The following is a 23,570-nucleotide window of genomic DNA, read 5'->3' as shown; positions in this document are numbered from 1 at the left end:
CAGACACTAGTTTTATTGACCTCACCGGGATGTGTATTGAGGGTTTTGGGATGGAGGTCAGTAAGACTACCCCTCGGGTGTAAAGCTGATCCCCATCTGGGGGCCCTATAACTAATATCCAGGCCTGACTTCATCACTACACCCCCCGGCCTGCGTTGATGTTATTCATTATTAATATCAGGATAAGACTATTATTACATATCATTTGATGGGCTAGCAACGTCTTGCCTTATGTTGCCGGTGTAGCAAAATGGGCATGTGTCATTGAGATGGACTGCATGACGGCATTGAGGTGTGTGTGTGCATGCGTGTTATTTAAAAATATTGACTCGACACCTTTGCACAACACTGAGACAAGAGTCCTCTAAACGCCAAACACATGTCCAAGTTTAAGGTACTTTTCTATCTTCCGAAAGCACCTCTGATTATCAATAGTAAAGGAATATCCATCAGAAATGCCTGGAGTAGTTCAAAGAACCTGGCATGATAGGCTACAAAGTATCTAAGGCAAAATCAACAACTGTTCAACAGGACTCACATGCCATACTGTAAACATTGAGATTTTATACGGTCAATGAGAGGTTTCTACAAACCAAACTTAACATGTGGCTCCACTTAATGTCTAATATGTGGTACTATCAGGGTAATGGAGAAAAAGAATCATGATCATGAGATTTAGAATGTTTAATTAAGGTAGCACATAAAGTACATTTTAGAGCAAATAACTATACTTCAAATTTAATCAACTATATTATCACTTTCCATATCTTTACAAAATAAAATACATATTGCACAATTATTTACATTGGAAAAAGCAATGCTTGAATTACAGTATATTTTGTGGTGAAGTTAATTGGATGGCAAATTAATTGATACTAGAGGTTTAAAATGCATGCAAACATTGATTCAAAAGGAGGTAGGCCTACTGAATAGTCAACAGTTAACATCAAATTGAGGGGGAACTTCTAACTTTTTGGGCTCAAGATCAGGATTAACCTCTGGGTATTCCTTAACCCTTTTTACCAGAATTATGTGAGTGAGTGTATGCAAATTATCTAAGATCATTCACCATGTATTCACAGATAGCCTAGGCGTTGCAATGCAGCAAATTAAAGTTTAAGGTGAATTTACATATTTTACTGGACTCTAAAACAAAGAAAGTGTTTAGGGCAGTTGGACCTTGAAGACAGAAGGTCTTTCTGCAGTAATATTATACATTATTAGTGAGGATAACAGTGTACAGTATCTTTAGCCTACATTCATTGTTGAAATCCTATGAGAAGATAGAGTCCTTATGTAAAACATAAAGAGAAAAACAAAATTGCATTTATGAGGTCCTGAAATTATAACTTTAGGAAGATTGAACTTGTCTTCAATTGTACAGTATATTTGATATTCATTTCTCTCTAAAATATATCAATTAAACTATATAAGTATTCAACTAAAGGGCTCTCCATCTGAACATGAGTAAACAACTGAACAGATTAGGAGGCAATGGGTTAAATAGGTTTAGTGTACAGAAGTCTGACCATATGTACGTATGTGTGCATGTTTGCACTCATATATCCTTGTGTGTGTGTGTGTGTGTGTGTATGTGTATGTGTGTGTGTCTCACACTCAGGTCCTGGCGTAGAGCACGGCAGCAGTCATAGTCGCTACCACGGCAACTGCGTGAGGCACCCACACGATCCATCCACTCTGAAATAGGAAGTGACACAAACTGAAACACTGACCTCAGCTCTGTCTGACAGGCTGCTCTAGCCCTTTAACAGCACTTGATTGGCCAAAGCTGTCGTGGAATGCACAGAGAAAAATAACGGTTAAAAGCAACATGTTAACATAGATAAAGACAAGACAAAAATCAGCCCATAGAAAGAGAGATTTGTTAGATATTAATGATCCAGGCAAGAGGGGAAGATGTCATATTAGAAATGTTAGTTCTGTCATGGGGAGACAACACTGTATTTTCCTCAGTATTTCTGAGGAATGAGAGAGACTTTTCAATTTCGAGACAGATTTTAGATTTGTTTCATGCAGTGTGCTGACAGAGACAAACGATGCGAGATGTAGGCCGGGTTGACTGGACAGGAGTACGGTGTACCTTTCTACCACAATGCGCCGAAGCACCAATACAGCAAAGCCAGGATAAGGCCGATGAGTATGGCTTGGACAGGCAGCAATAGGGAGGTCTACAGGAGGGAAGGGATATAAAGAGACATCATTGGGAATGGGTGAATTTGACCCCAGAAGAAGGGGTCAACTCATCAAATATACTGAGTGTATTAAACATTAGGAACACCTGCTCTTTCCATGACATTGACTGACCAGGTGAATCCAGGTTAAAGCTATGATCCCTTATCGATGTCAATTGTTAAATTCATTTCAATCAGTGCATATGAATGGGAGGAGACAGGTTAAAGAAGGATTTTTAAGCCTTGAGACATGGATTGTGTATGTGTGCCATTCAGAGGGTGAATGGGCAAGACAAAATATTTAAGTGCCTTTGAATGGGGTATGGTAGTAGGTGCCAGGCATACCGGTTTGAGTGTGTCAAGAACTGCAACGCTGCTGGGTTTTTCACGCTCAACAGTTTCCCGTGTGTATCAAGAATGGTCCCCCACCCAAAGGACATCCAGCCAACTTGACACAACTGTGGGAAGCATTGGAGCCAACATGGGCCAGCATCCCTGTGGAATGCTTTCGACACCTTGTAGAGTCCATGCCCCGACAAAGGTAGGCTGTTCTGAGGGCAAAAGGAGGTGCAACTCAATATTAGGAAAGTGTTCCTAATGTTTTGTACACTCAGTATATTAATAATAATATGCCATTTAGCAATTTTTTTTTGTGTGTATGGGTGGTCCCGGGGATCGAACCCACTACCTTGGAGTTACAAGCGCCGTGTTCTACCAGCTGAGCTACAGAGGACCACATATTGATATTGGTAAATAAAATACACAACACAATATGTCTCTGACCATATTCTAACATACTACAAGCGTGTCTAAGTCTAGAAGCAACAGTCAAGGGACAAGCGTGTAGGGAGGAGGGAGGACGGAGGGAGCAGGTGTGGTGTGATTAGAAATGCTCTGGTGAATCCTTCCTCCCACGATTCATGTTTGTGTCTGAGGTTATTTCTCCTTTAAAAAAAGTCTAACCTTCTAATGCTATGTGGAATGGAACTGAGAATAGCATTCGCAGAACTGGTATCAGGTGTTCTGCTCTCCATCTCTCTGAAGTTGCTATTCTTGTGGGATATGCAGAACCCATTCTCGTGTTTCCTTAACTCACATCGTAGTTCTTGTGTGGTTTTATATTTTATTATATTTTCTATTATTACCTATATTATTATTATAATTATAATTATTATCCCTGCATTGTTGGGAAAGAGCCCTCAAGGTAAGAATTTCACTGTACTGTTTTACACCTGTTGTATCCTGTGCAAGCGGCGAATAAATTCTGAAACTTTGAAACTTGAAACTCAAAGGAAGGGGTAGCCTGCTACTGGTGCTGCTTGAAGTCAATTTCATCTGAACTCATCTCAACTCAACATTTGAATTCAACTTCAACCCAACATTTCTAAAACATACAGTACCAGTCAAAGTTTGGACACACCTACTCATTCAAGGGTTTTTCTTTATTTTTACTATTTTCTACATTGTAGAATAATAGTGAAGACATCAAAACTATGAAATAACATATGTGGAATCATGTAGTAACCATAAAAGTGTTAAACAAATCAAATATATTTTAGATTTTAGATTCTTCAAAGTAGCCAACCTTCGCTTGATGACAGCTTTACACACTCTTGGCATTTTTTCAACCAGCTTCACCTGGAATGCTTTTCCAACAGTCTTGAAGGAGTTCCCACATATGCTGAGCACTTGTTGGCTGCTTTTCCTTCACTCTGCGGTCCAACTCATCCCAAACCATCTCAATTGGGTTGAGGTCGGGTGATTGTGGAGGCCAGGTCATCTGATGCAGCACTCCATCCCTCTCCTTGGTTAAGTGTGCCTTGAATTCTAAATAAATCACCGACAGTGTCACCAGCAAAGCACCCCCACACCATCACACCTTCTCCTCCATGCTTCAAGGTGGGAACCACACATGCAGAGATAATCCGTTCACCTACTCTGCGTCTCACAAAGACACGGCGGTTGGAACCAAAAATCTCAAATTTGGACTCATCAGACCAAAGGACAGATTTCCACCCGTCGAATGTCCATTGCTCGTGTTTCTTGGCCCAAGCAAGTCTCTTCCTCTTATTGGTGTCCTTTAGTAGTGGTTTCTTTGCAGCAATTCGACCATGAAGGCCTGATTCACGCAGTGTTACTTGAACACTGTGAAGCATTTATTTGGGCTGCAATCTGAGGTGCAGTTAACTCTAATTAACTTATCCTCAGCAGCAGAGGTAACTCTGGGTCTTCCTTTCCTGTGGCGGTCCTCATGAGAGCCAGTTTCATCATAGCGCTTGATGGTTTTTGCGACTGCACTTGAAGAAACTTTCAAAGTTCTTGACATTTTCCGGATTGACTGACCTTCATGTCTTAAAGTAATGATGGACTGTCATTTCTCTTTGTTTATTTGCGTTGTTCTTGCCATAATATGGACTTGGTCTTTTTTTTCCAAATAGGGCTATCTTCTGTACACCCCTACCTTGTCACAACACAACTGATTGGCTCAAACGCATTAAGAATGCCATGAGTGTGCAAAGCTGTCATCAAGGCAAAGGGTGGCTACTTTGAAGAATCTCAAATCTAAAATATATTTTGATTTGTTTAACACTTTTTTGGTTACTACATGATTACATATGTGTTATTTCATAGTTTTGATGTCTATTATTCTTCAATGTAGAAAATAGTAAAAATAAAGAAAAATCCTGGAATGACTAGGTGTATCCAAACTTTTGACTGGTACTGTATATATTTACAGTATGCGTGTTGAAGATGATTCATGCAATATCCCTTCTTCTTACTGGCAGTATCATATGGAAAGTCTTCATAGTGGATAACTCACTTTGTTTCCTTTCTCCCGCAGCATTTTCAGGTCAGCTTTACACTCCTCAAGCTCATCAGTGATCGACTGCTTTTCCTGCTCGGTCCTCTCAAACTTCTCCTTCAGGTCTGACAGCTCGGTCTGGGTCTCTTCGTACTGAAAACAGAGAGGTTATAAATATTACAGGGCATTCATAAAACATGCATAGAGCAACCGTAAGGCTTCTGTTTCAAATTGGATAAAAATGGGGGTTGTAAAAGTCCAGGCCCTCTTCAAATACTTTGAACATACATCCTTCCTTCCTCCCTTCCGTGAAGTGACCACTGGGCTAACAAGATAGGATTGTGATCATTCTGGGTTCCATTATATACTGTAGCTTTTATAGCCTATCCAGTCATGTCAGATCATAGATCAGGGATTACTTCAAGGAAGGGAGGAAGACAGCGTGCGCATCCTCTGTGCCCACCTCTCTCTGCAGGTCCTTGGTGCGGCCGTCTGACTGGTCCAGCTGGCTCTGAAGCTTGGTGTTATCCTGCTGGTGCTGCTCCTGCTGGGCCCCCAGCCTCTTCTCCATCTCCCCCTGAGAGAGCTCCAGGGCCTTCAGAATGCTGCTCAGCTCAGCACTCTGGGCACATGAGCTGGGAGAGAGAGGGGTAGAAAGAGAGATGAAGAAGAAGAGAGACCGAGAGAGAAGGAGAAAGATAGAGAGACAGAGGTCAGGAACAGTGTTACTGTATATGAATGATATGTAGCCCAATGTATTCTAATTGTGACCATTTCAATGTCAAATGTATTGGTCTGTTAATTTTATTTATTTTTCTATTTATTTATTTCACCTTTATTTAACCAGGTAAGCCAGTTGAGAACAAGTTCTCATTTACAACTGCGACCTGGCCAAGATAAACCAAAGCAGTGCGATAAAAACAACAACACAGAGTTACATATGGGGTAAACAAAACATAAAGTCAAAAATACAAACAGAAAATATATATACAGTGTGTGCGAATGTAGTAAGTTATGGAGGTAAGGCAATAAATAGGCCATAGTGCAAAATAGTTACAATTTCGTATTAACACTGGAATGATAGATGTGCAAAAGATGATGTGCAAATAGAGATACTGCGGTGCAAATTAGCAAAATAAATAACAATATGGAGATGAGGTAGTTGGGTGGGCTAATTTCAAAATGGCTGTGTACAGGTGCAGTGATCGGTAAGCTGCTCTGACAACTGACGCTTAAATTTAGTGAGGGAGATAAGAGTCTCCAGCTTCAGAGATTTTTGCAGTTCGTTCCAGTCATTGGCAGCAGAGAACTGGAAGGAATGGCGGCCAAAGGAGGTGTTGGCTTTGGGGATGACCAGTGAGATATACCTGCTGGAGCGCAGACTACGGGTGGGTGTTGCTATGGTGACCAGTGAGCTAAGGTAAGACGGGGATTTGCCTAGCAGTGATTTATAGATGACCTGGAGCCAATGGGTTTGGCGACGAATATGTAGTGAGGGCCAGCCAACAAGAGCGTAAAGGTCACAATGGTGGGTAGTATATGGGGCTTTGGTGACAAAACGGATGGCACTGTGATTGACTACATCCAATTTGCTGAGTAGAGTGTTGGAGGCTATTTTGTAAATGACATCGCCGAAGTCAAGGATCGGTAGGATAGTCAGTTTTACGAGGGCATGTTTGGCAGCATGAGTGAAGGAGGCTTTGTTGCGAAATAGGAAGCCGATTCTAGATCTAACTTTTGATTGGAGATGCTTAATGTGAGTCTGGAAGGAGAGTTTACAGTCTAACCAGACACCTAGGTATTTGTAGTTGTCCACATACTCTAGGTCAGACCCGCCGAGAGTAGTGATTCTAGTCGGGTGGGCGGGTGCAAGCAGCGTTCGGTTGAAGAGCATGCATTTAGTTTTACTAGTGTTTAAGAGCAGTTGGAGGCTGCGGAAGGGGTGTTGTATGGCGTTGAAGCTCGTTTGGAGGTTTGTTAACACAGTGTTCAATGAAGGGCCAGATGTTTACAAAATGGTGTCGTCTGCATAGAGGTGGATCCGAGCTTCACCAGCAGCAAGAGCAACATCATTGATATACACAGAGAATAGAGTCGGCCCGAGAATTGAACCCTGTGGCACCCCCATAGAGACGGCCAGAGGTCCAGACAACAGGCCCTCCGATTTGACACATTGAACTCTATCTGAGAAGTAGTTGGTGAACCAGGCGAGGCAGTCATTAGAGAAACCAAGGCTATTTAGTCTGCCAATAAGAATGCGGTGGTTGACAGAGTCGAAAGCCTTGGCCAGGTCGATGAAGACGGCTGCGCAGTACTGTCTTTTATCGATCGCGGTTATAATATCGTTTAGGACCTTGAGCGTGGCTGAAACCGGATTGCATAGCGGAGAAGGTACGGTGGGATTCAAAATGGTCGGTGATCTGTTTGTTAACTTGGCTTTCAAATACTTTCGAAAGGCAGGGCAGGATGGATATAGGTCTGTAACAGTTTGGATCTAGAGTGTCACACCGTTTGAAGAGGGGGATGACCGCGGCAGCTTTCCAATCTCTGGGGATCTCAGACGTTACGAAAGAGAGGTTGAACAGGGTAGAAATAGGGGTTGCGACAATTTCGGCAGCTAATTTTAGAAAGAAAGGGTCCAGATTGTCTAGCCCAGCTGATTTGTAGGGGTCCAGAGCTGGTGGCCGGGGTAGTGGTAGCCAGGTGGAAAGCATGGCCAGCCGTAGCAAAATGCTTGTTGAAATTCTCGATTATTGTAGATTTATCGGTGGTGACAGTGTTTCCTAGCCTCAGTGCAGTGGGCAGTTGGGAGGAGGTGCTCTTATTTTCCATGGACTTTACAGTGTCCCAAAACTTTTTGGAGTTAGTGCTACAGGATGCAAATTTCTGTTTGAAAAAGCTAGCCTTTGCTTTCCTAACTGATTGTGTATATTGGTTCCTGACTTCCCTGAAAAGTTGCATATCGTGGGGGCTGTTCGATGCTAATGCAGTACGCCACAGGATGTTTTTGTGCTGGTCAAGGGCAGTCAAGTCTGAGGAGAACCAGGGGCTATATCTGTTCTTAGTTCTGAATTTTTTTAATGGGGCATGCTTATTTAAGATTGAGAGGAAAGCACTTTTAAAGAACAACCAGGCATCCTCTACTGACGGAATGAGGTCAATATCCATCCAAGATACCCGGGCCAGGTCAATTAGAAAGGCCTGCTCGCTAAAGTGTTTTAGGGAGCGTTTGACAGTGATGAGGGGTGGACGTTTGACCGCGGACCCATTACAGACGCAGGCAAAAAGGCAGTGATCGCTGAGATCCTGGTTGAAGACAGCGGAGGTGTATTTAGAGGGTACATTTGTCAGGATGATATCTAGATGCCCATGTTTACAGATTTAGGGTTGTACCTGGTAGGTTCGTTGATAATTTGTATGAGATTGAGGGCATCTAGTTTAGATTGTAGGTTGGCCGGGGTGTTAAGCATATCCCAGTTTGTGTGTGTGTGTATGTGTGTGTGTGTATATGTGTGTGTGTGTGTGTGTGTGTGTCGGTGTGTGTGTGTGTGCGCACGAAAGAAAGAGTCAAAGATAACAGGGGATTAGAGTAAGGGGGAGTGTGAGAGCGGCAGAGACATACTGGGATAATTTTTGAGTTGAGTTGTGCACCATCAAATCAGTGTTTGATGTTTATGCACAGATGTTCTTGCCAGTTGTGTTTCAGACTACTGACTGACCTGGCCAAATCCTTCTCTAGCTCCTTTTGCTTCTTCAGCATGGCCTCTTTCTCTGAGCGCATGACAGCACTCTCACTCTGTAGGTTCTCCTTCTCCTTCTGGTGAGCCCTGAGCAGTTCCTCCTTCTCCGCCCTGAGGGCAGCACACTCCTTCTGGTGTTTATTCAGCACTTCCTGTTTCTCTGAGCGCAGGGATGACACCTCCCTCTGGAGGTTGGTGCACTCCCTCTGCATAGACTCCAGTTCACCTGCTGTAGAAAACCATAGGGACCCTCAGACATGGCAGTATATCACAGCGTGGTTGATAGTCTGTTTCTGCTTCAGTTAACTCCTTGATACTTTCAGTCAAATTATTTAGTCAATGTCTATTCTGGGCTGATTAGCTGCCCAAACTAAGTTGATGTGGACATACTTTCACATGAATGCAACTGTGAAGCAACTTTTTGTACAAATGCTTTATAAATCACATATATAATGCTCATTATTACAGATCAACATTGTGTGTACAGCATATCAATATTTTTTATGTATTTTCTATGCACTGTTTATGTAGTACCTTGTGACTCGGCAGCCTTCTGCCACTGCTTGCTCTGCTGCTGTAGGTCACCTTGCAGGCCTTTCATCTCACGCTCGTACTTGCTGGCTGTCTGTCGCCACTTCTCCATCTCCTTGGAGACGGTTGCTAGGTTACCCTGGACTGTAGAGACCTCCCGCTTCCAATCGGCGGTGGCAGCATCAAGGGCGCGACGCAGCGTCTTCACTTCTTCTCGGGATCTGTGCAGTTCATCTTGTGAACTCAGGGAGGCGCTGTCTTTCTGCTCTCTGAGGACCCCCAGCTCGTCCTGTAGCTGTCGCAGCTGGCCTGTTCACACAGAAGACAGTGGACATTTTTAAGGATGAGAAGGGTTATATCAGGGCCGGTCCCAGTAAGCAAAATGACGTTGAAAATACGTATTTCCAGACATTGAAGTTAGGTTCAATTTAGGTTCTGAATGAAAGGTGAAAAGGTATTTTCCATGTTTAAAATACATATTTTCCAGAACATTGAAAAGGCATATTTTCCAAACATAAAAAAATACATATTTTCGGGACATTGAAATCAGGTCAATTTTCTGTTTACATTTTTTTGCAGATGCTCTTATCCAGAGCGACTTACTGGAGCAATTAGGGTTAAGTGCCTTGCTCAAAGGCACATCGACAGATTTCTCACCTAGTCGGCTCGGGATTCAAACCAACAACCATTCAGTTACTGGCCCAACGCTCTTAACCGCTAGGCTACCTGCCGCCCTTGAACTATTGCTTCAAATCAAATAAAATAAAATGTTATTTGCCACATGCGCCGAATACAACAGGTGTAGACATTACCGTGAAATGCTTACTTACAGCCCTTAACCAACAATGCATTAATTTTTTTATAAAAAAAGTCAAATAAAACAACAACAACAAAAAAGTATTGAGAAAAAAAGAGCAGAAGTAAAATAAAATAACAGTAGGGAGGCTATACACAGGGGGGTACCGGTGCAGAGTCAATGTGCGGGGGCACCGGCTAGTTGAGATAGTTGAGGTAATATGTACAGTGAGGGAAAAAAGTATTTGATCCCCTGCTGATTTTGTAAGTTTGCCCACTGACAAAGAAATGATCAGTCTATAATTTTAATGGTAGGTTTATTTGAACAGTGAAAGACATCCAGAAAACGCATGTCAAACATTTTATAAATTGATTTGCATTTTAACGAGGGAAATAAGTATTTGACCCCCTCTCAATCAGAAAGATTTCTGGCTCCCAGGTGTCTTTTATACAGGTAACGAGCTGAGATTAGGAGCACACTCTTAAAGGGAGTGCTCCTAATCTCAGTTTGTTACCTGTATAAAAGACACCTGTCCACAGAAGCAATCAATCAATCAGATTCCAAACTCTCCACCATGGCCAAGACCAAAGAGCTCTCCAAGGATGTCAGGGACAAGATTGTAGACCTACACAAGGCTGGAATGGGCTACAAGACCATCGCCAAGCAGCTTGGTGAGAAGGTCACAACAGTTGGTGCGATTATTCGCAAATGGAAGAAACACAAAATAACTGTCAATCTCCCTCGGCCTGGGGCTCCATGCAAGATCTCACCTCGTGGAGTTGCAATGATCATGAGAACGGTGAGGAATCAGCCCTGAACTACACGGGAGGATCTTGTCAATGATCTCAAGGCAGCTGGGACCATAGTCACCAAGAAAACAATTGGTAACACACTACGCAGTGAAGGACTGAAATCCTGCAGCGCCCGCATGGTCCCCCTGCTCAAGAAAGCACATATACAGGGCCGTCTGAAGTTTGCCAATGAACATCTGAATGATTCAGAGGAGAACTGGGTGAAAGTGTTGTGGTCAGATGAGACCAAAATCGAGCTCTTTGGCATCAACTCAACTCGCCGTGTTTGGAGGAGGAGGAATGCTGCCTATGACCCCAAGAACACCATCCCCACCGTCAAACATGGAGGTGGAAACATTATGCTTTGGGGGTGTTTTTCTGCTAAGGGGACAGGACAACTTCACTGCATCAAAGGGACGATGGACGGGGCCATGTACCGTCAAATCTTGGGTGAGAACCTCCTTCCCTCAGCCAGGGCATTGAAAATGGGTCATGGATGGGTATTCCAGCATGACAATGACCCAAAACACACGACCAAGGCAACAAAGGAGTGGCTCAAGAAGAAGCACATTGAGGTCCTGGAGTGGCCTAGCCAGTCTTCAGACCTTAATCCCATAGAAAATCTGTGGAGGGAGCTGAAGTTTCGAGTTGCCAAACGTCAGCCTCGAAACCTTAATGATTTGGAGAAGATCTGCAAAGAGGAGTGGGACAAAATCCCTCCTGAGATGTGTGCAAACCTGGTGGCCAACTACAAGAAACGTCTGACCTCTGTGATTGCCAACAAGGGTTTTGCCACCAAGTACTAAGTCATGTTTTGCAGAGGGGTCAAATACTTATTTCCCTCATTAAAATGCAAATCAATTGATAAAATTTTTGACATGGGTTTTTCTGGAGTTTTTTGTTGATATTCTGTCTCTCACTGTTCAAATAAACCTACCATTAAAATTATAGACTGATCATGTCTTTGTCAGTGGGCAAACGGACAAAATCAGCAGGGGATCAAATACTTTTTTCCCTCACTGTACATGTGGGTAGAGTTAAAGTGACTATGAATAAATAATTCACAGAGTAGCAGCAGCGTAAAAATATGGGGTGGGGGGGTGGGGGCAGTGCAAATAGTCCGGGTAGCCATGATTAGCTGTTCAGAAGTCTTATGGCTTGGGGGTAGAAGCTGTTGAGAAGCCTTTTGGACCTAGAGTTGGCGCTCCGGTACCGCTTGCCGTGCGGTAGCAGAGAGAACAGTCTATGACTAGGATGGCTGGAGTCTTTGACAATTTTGAGGGCCTTCCTCTGACACCGCCTGGTATAGAGGTCCTGGATGGCAGGAAGCTTGGCTCCAGTGATGTACTGGGCCGTACGCACTACCCTCTGTAGTGCCTTGCGGTCAGAGGCCGAGCAGTTGCCATACCAGGCGGTGATGCAACCAGTCAGGATGCTCTCGATGGTGCAGCTGTATAACTTTTTGAGGATCTGAGGACCCATGCCAAATCTTTTCAGTCTCCTGAGGGGGAATAGGCTTTGTCGTGCCCCCTTCATGACTGCCATGGTGTGTTTGGACCATGATAGTTCGTTGGTGATGTCGACACCAAGGAACTTGAAGCTCTCAACTTGTTCCATTACAGCCCCGTCGATGAGAATGGGGGCGTGCTCAGTCCTCTTTTTTTTCCTGTAGTCCACAATCATCTCCTTTGTATTGGTCACGTTGAGGGAGAGGTTGTTATCCTGGCACCACACGGCCAGGTCTCTGACCTCCTCCCTATAGGCTGTCTCATTGTTGTCGGTGATCAGGCCTACCACTGTTGTGTTATCGGCAAACTTAATGATGTTGTTGGAGTCGTGCCTGGCCATGCAGTCATGGGTGAACAGGGAGTACAGGAGGGGACTGAGCACACACCCCTGAGGGTCCCCCGTGTTGAGGATCAGCGTGGCAGATGTGTTGTTACCTACCCTTACCACCTGGGGGCGGCCCGTCAGGAAGTCCAGGATCCAGTTGCAGAGGGAGGTGTTTAGTCCCAGGATCCTTAGCTTAGTGATGGGCACTATGGTGTTGAACGCTGAGCTGTAGTCAATGAATAGCATTCTCACGTAGGTGTTCCTCTTGTCCAGGTGGGAAAGGGGAGTGTGGAGTGCAATAGAGATTGCATCATCTGTGGATCTGTTGGGGCGGTATGCAAATTGGAGTGGGTCTAGGGTTTCTGGGATAATGGTGTTGATGTGAGCCATGACCAGCCTTTCAAAGCACTTCATGGCTACAGACGTCAGTGCTACGGGTCGGTAGTCATTTAGGCAGGTTATCTTAGTGTCCTTGGGCATGGGGACTATGGTAGTCTGCTTGAAACATGTTGGTATTACAGACTCAGTCAGGGACATGTTGAAAATGTCAGTGAAGACACTTGCCAGTTGGTCAGCACATGCTTGGAGTACACGTCCTTGTAATCCATCTGGCCCTGCGGCCTTGTAAATGTTGACCTGATTAAAAGTCTTACTCACATCGGATACGGAGAGCGTGATCACATAGTCATCCGGAACAGCTGGTGCTCTCATGCATACTTCAGTGTTGCTTGCCTCGAAGCGAGCACAGAAGTGGTTTAGCTCGTTTGGTAGGCTTGTGTCACTGGGCAGCTCGCGGCTGTGCTTCCCTTTGTAGTCTGTAATAGTTTTCATGCCCTGCCACATCCGACGAGCGTCAGAGCCGGTGTAGTATGATTCAATCTTAGTCCTGTATTGACTCTTTGCCTGTTTGATGGTTCGTCGGAGGGCATAGCGGGATTTCTTATAAGCGTTTGGGTTAGAGTCACGCTCCTTGAAAGCGGCAGCTCTACCCTTTAGCTCAGTGCGGATGTTGCCTGTAATCCATGGCTTCTGGTTGGGGTATGTACGTACGGTCACTGTGGGGACGACATCATCGATGCACTTATTGATGAAGCCAGTGACTGATGTGGTGTACTCCTCAATGCTATCTGAAGAATCCCGGAACATGTTCCAGTCAACTAGCAAAACAGTCCTGTAGCTTAGCATCTGCGTCATCTGACCACTTTTTTATTAACCGAGTCACTGGTGCTTCCTGCTTTAGTTTTTGCTTATAAGCAGGAATCAGGAGGACAGAGTTATGGTCAGATTTGCCAAATGGAGGGCGAGGGAGACTTTTGTATGCGTCTCTGTGTGTGGAGTAAAGGTGGTCTAGAGTTTTTTTTCCTCTGGTTGCACATTTAACATGCTGGTAGAAATTAGGTAGAACGGATTTAAGTTTCCCTGCATTAAAGTCCCCAGCCACTAGGAGTGCTGCCTCTGGATGAGCGTTTTCCTGTTTACTTATGGCCTCATAGAGCTCATTGAGTGCAATCTTAATGCCAGCATTGGTTTGTGGTGGTAAATAGACAGCTATGAAAAATATAGATGAAAACTCTCTTGGTAAATAGTGTGGTCTACAGCTTATCATAAGATACTCTACCTCAGGTGAGCAAAACCTTGAGACTTCCTTAGTATTTGATTTTGTGCACCACCTGTTGTCATCTAATTTAGTTTCAAATGATTGAACATTGGCTATTAGGATTGATGGAAGAGGCAGTTTACTCGCTCGCCGTCGTATCCTTACAAGGCACCCCGACCTACGTCCACAATATCTCTGTCTCTTTCTCCTGCGAATGACAGGGATTTGGGCCTTGTCGGGTGTCTGTAGGATTTGCTTCGCGTCCGACTCGTCGAAGAAAAAATCTTTGTCCAATACGAGGTGAGTAATCGGTGTCCTGATATCCAGAAGCTCTTTTTGGTTATAAGAGACGATGGCAGAACCATTATGTACAGAATAAATTACAAATAACGCGAAAAAACACACATAATAGTACAATTGGTTGGAGGGCTGTAAAACGGCAGCCATCCTCTACGGCGCCATCACGAGAATGATGGCTCTAGTGGTTACGCTCAACAGCTCAGGAAACCTGGGCACCTGGAACAGGCTAATACTAACGTCAACACTTGCTACAGTGGTCCCTAACAGTAAGCCAGGCCTGGAGTGCCACCCCAGTATCCATGCCCCCCTCTCTGGCCAGGCAGAGCCCAGCTGTTGTGTCTGAAGGGCTGGGTGGGTCTGCCTTGGGGTCTGAAGCCATAGTGAGGAGGATGTGGAGGGCCGTTATATACCGGGCCCCATCTTCTTCTGCTTGGGCACTGGAGGACACCACAAAGGAGCAGCTGGGTAGATCACCTGGTATGTGTGGTGATTTTGGAGGAAGGTAGGGGGAGGACGGGTTTCCCTGAGGCCACTATCCTCATCTGAGGATGAACCGGATTGGTAGTCAGAAGTCACCCTATCCACAGCGCTGGTCACCTTTTTAGTCACATCCTCATCACCATAACTGTTCTGAATGAAAGTTGAAAATACTTATTTTCCAGATGTTGAAAATATGTATTTTCCGTATGTTGAAATCAGGCTCATTTTTGGTTCTGAATGAAAGTTGAAAATATGTCATTTATAGACGTTTATGTTTGGGCCAAATCAAGGCTGGTCCAGACCGGACAAAATCTGAACCAAACATAGACGTCTATGATTGGTTCAGATTTGATCCAGACCAAAGACCAATGTCCGTGGATGTGGAAATCCAGTCTGGAACTGCACCAAAACAAGACGTCCAAAAGGTGTAGACTACAGTGTTGCCTGAAATTGAATTTTATGAATGCCCATCTATGAGGTAAGCCTACTGTTTGTAAAACACACAAAAAACGACTTCCAAAAGACGTCAGCTCGTGCTTACTGGGGTGTAGCCTACCATGTCAGCCCACAATGGAATTTATATCAGGGCCGGTCCTTGCCGTTTTGCCACCATAGGCAAGACCAAAAAATGCCCATCCATGTGAATGCCCATCCATGTGGTAGGCCCACCGTTTGTAAAACAGACCATTGCATTGATTATTTAAGCTCTGAATATCAGCTACGCAACTTTATCAGGAGTTATCACAAGCCTATTTGCAATGTGTTTACACTATGATCAGCTTCTCAAAAATTGACGGATACAAACTTGAAACCACTGATCATGACAATGGGGTGAAGCTCCTGGACAACAGTTGTGATTGTCCATTCCATATTGTCCATTTTACTTTGACCTGTCCTGTTTTTAGGATATGTTGTTTGTTAAATGTCAGCGCATTTTTTATTTGATTGATTGCCATTTAGGTTTGGCTATTTGATCGGAGAAACCTGTATGATGGAAAAAGTGTCTGTCTCATTACATTGTCATTCATTTTATCTCCAGCCTGTAGGCTACAGAAAAGGCCACATATTCTTTCTACCATATCCTATATCTGCTACATGATTTATGTTAGATAATTATTTTGACAGAACGTTGGTGGAGCACTGCAGAGATGCGTCTTTCCAACAGCACCCTGGAGAGGCATGCTGGGAATGGACAAGCAAAATATTTTGCGCCTTAGCCTGTGGGCACTGCTTATCAAAGGGCGGCATCAGCGCTCACCTAAAAAGCCCATATGCCACTAGTTGAGAGAAATTGTCTTTATTTTTGGGTAGAATTACGTGAGGGTTTTATGTGTAGTTGGAGGTGCGTCTTGGTCAGTTCAGCTCAGAAAATGCCGCCTTCGACAATCTGCCGCCATAGGTTGCCGCCTAATGAGGGGGCCGGCCGTGGGTTATTTCATTAACTGGGTGCAGAAGGGTGATACACATGATGGGTGATGGGGGGGGGGGGGGGGGGGTATTGTGCAGTGAAGCTCTCTCTATCTCACAGGACTGAACCAACAACACAACTACACACAAACTTGAACCACATATACAGTTGCCTAGATTCATGAACAGACACGCATACAAACAAAAACCCAGCTCTACCCACACACATTCCTGCACATTTCTCACACACCCCAAAATTAATTGTAGTAAGGAAGATCCTTACTACAAACAACACACACACTAAGGCCCATAGCTACCGTGTAGGAGTTTCATCTGTTTTGCAGACTCGTCAGCTTGCTGCTTGTTGGCTCTCCTCTCCTCCTCCAGGACACCTGCAATGTATGACACAAATAATACATTAAGTTAACTTCTCTAACTGAGAACATTCACTGCTGCAGCTGTTGTGTGTGCTTGTGCCTTTTACTTGATACAGTATTGGGTAATGACTGTAAGTCGCTTTGGATAAAAGCGTCTGCTAAATGGCATATATTATTATTATATTATAATCCACTGTTGTGTGAGTGTCATTCCCAAAGCTTTTCCATTACCTTGTAGTTCCATGCATTTCAGTTTTCCTGTGTTGGAGAGCTCGTGGGCCTCATGAAGCTCCTCGTTCAGATGCTTGATGACCTTCTCTGAGTCACTTGTTCCCATGTTGGATCGATTCATCTCATCTGGCAAAGGAATGGAGGTAAATACAGTGTTCGGCAGAGGACAGACCAACATGACAGGGTGGAGACTGTTGAGCTGCACTTACAGCGCATTTGACTTCTTCCCAAAATATTTTACGTTACAGCCTTATTCTAAAATTGATTAAATTGTTATTTTTTTCCCTCATCAATCTACACACAATACCCCATAATGACAAAGCAAAAACAGGTTTTTAGAATTTTTTGCAAATGTATAAAATATAAAAAACTGAAATATCATATTTACATAAGTATTCAGACCCTTTACTCAGTACTTTGTTGAAGCACCTTTGGCAGCGATTACAGCCTCAAGTCTTCTTGGGTATGACGCTACAAGCTTGGCACACCTGTATTTGGGGAGTTTCTCCCATTCTTCTCTGCAGATCCTCTCAAGCTCTGTCAGGTTGGATGGGGAGCGTCGCTGCACAGCTATTTTCAGGTCTCTCCAGAGATGTTCGATCAGGTTCAAGTCCGGGCTCTGGCTGGGCCACTCAAGGACATTCAGAGACTTGTCCCGAAGCCACTCCTGCATTGTCTTGGCTGTGTGCTTAGGGTTGTTGTCCTGTTGGAAGAAGAACATTCACCCCAGTCTGAGGTCCTGAGCGCTCTGGAGCAGGTTTTCATCAAGGATATCGCTGTACTTTGCTCCGTTCCCCCTATCCTGACTAGTCTCCCAGTCCCTGCTGCTGAAAAACGTCCCCACAGCATGATGCGCCAACACCATGCTTCACTGTAGGGATGGTGAAAGGTTTCCTCCATATGTGACGCTTGGCAATCAAGCCAAAGAGTTCAATCTTGGTTCCAAACTTCTTCCATTTAAGAACAATGGAGGCCACTATGTTCTTGGGGACCTTCAATGCTGCAGATATGTTTTGGTACCCTTCCCCAGATCTGTGCCTCGACACAATCCTGTCTCGGAGCTACAGACAATTCCTTCAACCTCATGGCTTGGTTTTTGCTCTGACATGCACTGTCAACTGTGGGACCTTATATAGCCAGGTGTGTGCCTTCCAAATCATGTCCAATCAATTGAATTTACTACAGGTGGACTCCAATCAAGTTGTAGAAACATCTCAAGGATGATCAATGGAAACAGGATGCACCTAAGCTCAATTTCGAGTCTCATAGCAAAGTAGTTATGTAAATAAGGTATTTCTGTTTTTTATTTCTAAAACCTTATTTTCACATTATTGGGTATTGTGTGTAGATTGAAGAGGGGAAAAAACGATTTAATCAATTTTAGAATAAGGCTGTAGTCAAGGGGTCTGAATACTTTCCGAATGCACATACAGTAGGGGCAAATGAGGACAAATATTCTTACAAATGTATAGATGACTGACATTAGCCAGTGTAGTTCAACATGTGGTCTGGTACTTTCTGTGACCCTTGTTAGGCCTTTGCGAGATTCCAAAGCTAATGTCAAACTTGACTGAATGTCTGACTCTCTGGACTTTTTTGCCTCCCCACTCCCTGCCAACAGATTAAATTTAGCCATGGATGAAATGTGAGATAATTTCCCAAGACAACCAAAAATGGGACTTTTACATAAACTAATTACATCCCAAAAATAGACTAATTAATAATGTCATCTGAACTCACATATAGGTGTCCCCTTATATTAGTGGGCACTTATAGTAGTCAAGCCCTGTGATGTACCCTCAAAACAATCACATCTCTCACAGTTTCAAAGCAATGCCCTCTACTGACTATGAATTCATAGGTCAAAAAGATGACTAGTAGAGAAAGCAACGCATAACTCTCTCTCAAAATAGACGGAATAAAACCCAGCTAAAACTCTTCTTCTAATCTGCCAGGGCTGTAAAAAAGAGATGACCTCATCCTAGATCAAGCGTTTGGCAGAGGCCAAAACAAGACGCCAGAACAGATCGAGCCTGTGCACCTTAAATGGAGATATCAGAGGGCTATGACATCACTGTGGCAGACACTGTATCAGTGCAGAAACTAACAATATGGGTGTTTCAGATAACAGACATGCACACACAACCTCTCACACTCGCTAGCTCATTTAAATACACACGTGCAAACGTTGCTGTGGAATATTAGCTTTGACATCAAACCAGAGAACTAATCAGAGATGTTAGTTATGCTAATAAATGTCCATAAACGAAGCAGTGTTTAGAGTCTGCTGGAGGCTGGTGCCCCCCCCCCCCCCCCCCCCCGCCCCCCCGCCCCCCCGCTCAGGCACATGACCTCCTGCTGTGTGTGAGGACAGGGAGGATTGCTCTGGCCTCTATCTGAGAGAGAGAGTGTGTTTGTGTGTGCGTGTGTGTGTATGTCTGTAAATAGCTAAATGAGCATGAGAGAAACTGAGAGAGATAGCAAGAGAGAGGGAAAGAGAGAGAGGCTGTGTGTGTGAGAATGTGTCTAATAGAGACAGGATGTCTTAGAGCAGGGGTGTCAAACATACGGCCTGCTGGCAACAACAAAAACTAATAAAAAACTCTATATACTATAAAATAACTAAAACCAAATCGAAACTGTGTAGAAATTATAATGGACCTACCATACCGTTTCTTGACTGTGTTCAGCTCGCTAATAATCACCGAAATGAAAGCTAGACAGTCAGGGAGCTTAGAAAATTCAAAAAACGGTTAAGGACTATTTTATGCAAATTTTGACAGCGAGGAAATATAACAAATTTTCAGTGCGGCCCTCTGGACCTCGTTGAAAACCAAATGCGGCCCCCGGAGAAACATTTGTTTGACACCCCTATGTTAAAGGTTTATCTTCACTGACACACCGTGGTCGGCCATTACTTCTTAGGATATTTGGTGTCATCAAATGATGCCGGATGAAAAAACACAACCATGGAATATTCCTTTCTGCATCTAAAAATATCTCTCATACTTGCTGGTTCGTCGACCATTATATTGCCTCATAGGCACCACAGAATGAACATAATGAGAATCCTTCTAACCCTTTTTCTATTTTTACATCTCATCATGCTAAAGGGTATAGCTGTCATGCTCCATCTTCCCTAATGTCTAAACCTGTTACCATTGAAAGTGGCAGCCATTCAAAACTGAGTCAGAGTCATCATGATTCCCTGACCTGTACTGTATTTGTATACATTTACACTCACAAAAAAATGCCTGATGCTTTGGATTACATTTACATCATTTAGCAGACGCTCATATCCAGAGCGACTCACAGTTAGTGAGTGCATACATTTTTCATACTGGCCTCCCGTGGGAATCGAACCCACAACCCTGGCGTTGCAAGCGCCATGCTCTACCAACTGAGCTACACGGAGCTACAGAATATACTGCAGGTGTAATGATTTGTATGTTAAAAGGATAACTTCGTTATAAAGCTCTGATGAGATTTACACTATAAACTGTGAAAAATGATAACCCTAAGGTAAAATGTGTTATTGTTGTTATGGTGAATAGCCAATGTGTTCTGTATAGCCTACGTAGCATTACTAATTAGTAGCATTACTAATTAATTGATCATGCACAATTGATTCACTCACAGACATGCCTCAGGAACATACACAAGCTACTCCAGTGTCCTCTCTCAAATGTTATTCTCTTGTTAGAATAGGTTGTCATTCCTGTCAACCTAAATGTCAATACTGTCATTTAACAGTCATTTAAGTTGATCCCTAATGTATTAGAGGCTCCTTCAGATTACGGTTTGATTCCACTTGAAACCAGAGAACTGTGGCCATAAGCACAATGCCTTATATAGCAATGTGAGCTCTTAAATGTCCTGTTTCCACACCCAGTCTTTCCTTCACAAAGTCTCCCTCTCTTTGACCCTTTCCTCCACACTCGGCAATGAGGTCTGGAATGACTTGCACAAGTCAGTAATAGAATAGGAGGTGACTGGTTAGAGACATCAGAACTGATCCAACAGATCCCGGTCAGTTACTACACTCTGTCCAATTACATGTAATAAGAATAAAGAGAGGGTTTGTGCTACCTTTAATGAGTGAGACCTTCATGGGTTCTTTTAGCTCCTGATGATCCATTTGCTTATCTGCAAAAAAGGATACATTCTCATTTCATATGAGTACACTGACTATGCAAACAGTTTGGGGTGAGAGATGAGCTAACTTGAGAATAAAATATTGACAAGATATCATAGCAGATGAAGAAATCAATAACATATGAAGCACAAGACTGAAAAATGTAATTGAATGTGAAATTAATGTGCATACAACATACATTGAGGACTTTATGAAGAGATGTTATATTACAATTCTATGAAATAAATTACAAAAGGATAATAATCTATAATAATAAAGCCAATATAATGCAAGTACATTACATTTCAAAACATATAATAATGTGATATTACCTCAGGTCAGGTGTCCTCTGCTATTATCCGTGCTGGGGCTACAGCAGTCCCTGGCATGAAGAATTATTTCCAACTATCTGATTTTTCAGATGCGAAATGGAATAGTCCATCTGAAAAGGGGGAGATCAAATGCAATAACAAAGACTATCCATCAGGCTGCCAAGCTATTTTCCAAGGCATGTTAGAAAAAGAACCACTGGTACAGTAAGAATGACTGGTTGATTACCTTGAGGGTAGTCAAAACCTAACGATAGAGTTCACCCAGATCAAAACAATAATTGTCACAAATAGTCCCCCCTCTTCATGGTGGAGGGTCCCGGTCTTTCCACAGTAGGTCATGAATCTGACTAGGGCATCTCGGAAGCTGCAGCTGCATACTGAAACAGAGGGAGGTTTTGTTCAGGGAATGAGCTGCTCCCAGGCCAGTTGGTTCTGATGTAGAAACGGGGGCTTAGCCTAACAATAGGACCTTCCAATGTGAGATTGTGTGTGTGTGTGTGTGTGTGTGTGCCCTTGTTATGCCAAGTAGGGCACTGCCATTTCCCTTTAATTTAACTCCATGCTGACCATATGTATCCATATGGATAAATGATGCTGGAACATTTTGAGCTCTGAAAGGGGTACTGTTGACAATAAAAGCAGGACATAGAAACAGAAACAAATTATGTATGACATAATATAAACTGGTGTAATGTTAGAGGTGGATAATGTAACTAATACACTGAACTAATATAGTGTGACATTACAAAGGTTAGGAGGCTTTGCCAGAAGTTCAGAAAGGGACAGAATAATAAAAGAGATTATGCAAAACCACAGAGACTAATCTAGGAAATCCATGAATGAGGGAAACATACTGCCAGACAGTTCACTTCCCTGATACATGTGTAAATATTGTACTATAAATTGTGCCTTCCTGTATTATACTTATGCTAAAATATTGGATTATTTCTTATTGTTGTTGCATTGTCGAGAAGGAACCTGCAAGTAAGCATTTCATTGGACAGTGTATACCATGTGTATCCTGTACATACGACTAATAAAACTTGAAACTACACAGTCTCAAGGACAACCTAGAGAACTGTGACCAAAACAGAATGAAAAAATAAAACGTAAATACCCCCAGGGTAATACTGCCACTCTGGTGTGTGTGTGTGTGTCAACCAAATACTGTGACTTCCACAGAACAACAGCGTTTTTCCTCCTAGCACATGACCCAATGCCAATGGCTACTATTGCTGCTTTTAAACTGAATGGATACATTTTATCATCTATCTCCCGAGTGGTGCAGTGGTCTAAGGCAGTGCATCGCAGTGCTAGCTGTGCCACTAGAGATCCTGGTTTGAATCCAGGCTCTGTCGTAGCTGGCCGTGACCGGGAGACCCATGGGGCGGTGCACAATTGGCCCAGTGTCGTCCAGGGTAGGGGAGGGAATGGCCAGCAGGGATGTAGCTCAGTTGGTAGAGCATGGCGTTTGCAACGCCAGGGTTGTGGGTTCGATTCCCACGGGGGGCCAGTATGAAAAAAATAAAAAAAATATGTATGCACTCACTAACTGTAAGTCGCTCTGGATAAGAGCATCTGCTAAATGACTAAAATGTAAATGTACAGATGAATAGAAATTAAAAAGGGAGTTAATCAAATATTTCCAACAGGGCCCAAAGTTTTTTCTGACCATGTGATGTGACCTGGAGTGGAGAAAATCTGGAACCTAATTAAAGGGTAGAACTAGGGCCCAGTTTGTTTTGGTCAGGTCATGTGGTAACCCTTAAACATTTTACTAAATCCATTGCTCTGTATTAGGCCCTGCCAGATCAAGAAATTCTCATCAATGTCCACTTTTAGTCACTTTATATTGTCTTGATACTGGAGACACAAAAATAGATGTTTTTATAGTTCCTGGAAGTATCCTGTGAGAAAAGGTAGAAAACCAAGGGAGGTAGAAAAGCAAGAGCGCTTTATACATAGGCCTACAGAATAGTATGTAAAAAAATATATAGGAAAAATAATAAGGTCACTTCAATTAAT

General features: G+C 43.3%; 1 protein-coding gene across 2 annotated transcripts; it reads right to left on the bottom strand.

Annotated features, from left to right (window-relative positions):
- Positions 1–670: 670 nt before the first annotated feature.
- On the bottom strand, positions 671–21,611 carry slmapb (sarcolemma associated protein b). Of its 2 annotated transcripts, XM_084186851.1 has the most exons (10): positions 21,546–21,611; positions 21,168–21,224; positions 17,079–17,204; positions 16,788–16,862; positions 9,270–9,575; positions 8,715–8,964; positions 5,459–5,630; positions 5,014–5,148; positions 2,102–2,189; positions 671–1,698 (listed from the first exon to the last, which is right to left on the bottom strand). In XM_084186851.1, exons 2-9 carry the CDS (start codon positions 21,214–21,216, stop codon positions 2,106–2,108), a joined length of 1,197 nt encoding a protein of 398 aa, XP_084042977.1. In that variant the 5' UTR covers positions 21,217–21,224; positions 21,546–21,611; the 3' UTR covers positions 671–1,698; positions 2,102–2,105. The 2 variants fall into 2 exon arrangements, with proteins under 2 accessions (XP_084042977.1, XP_084042978.1); XM_084186852.1 differs by lacking the exon at positions 2,102–2,189.
- Between the last annotated feature and the right edge of the window lie 1,959 nt (positions 21,612–23,570).

This window comes from Coregonus lavaretus (genome assembly GCF_964263955.1).
Source record: "Coregonus lavaretus genome assembly, chromosome: 22".
Lineage (NCBI taxonomy): Eukaryota > Metazoa > Chordata > Actinopteri > Salmoniformes > Salmonidae > Coregonus > Coregonus lavaretus.
Note: the sequence above shows the minus strand (reverse complement) of the source record. Positions and strands in the feature narration are given on the sequence as shown.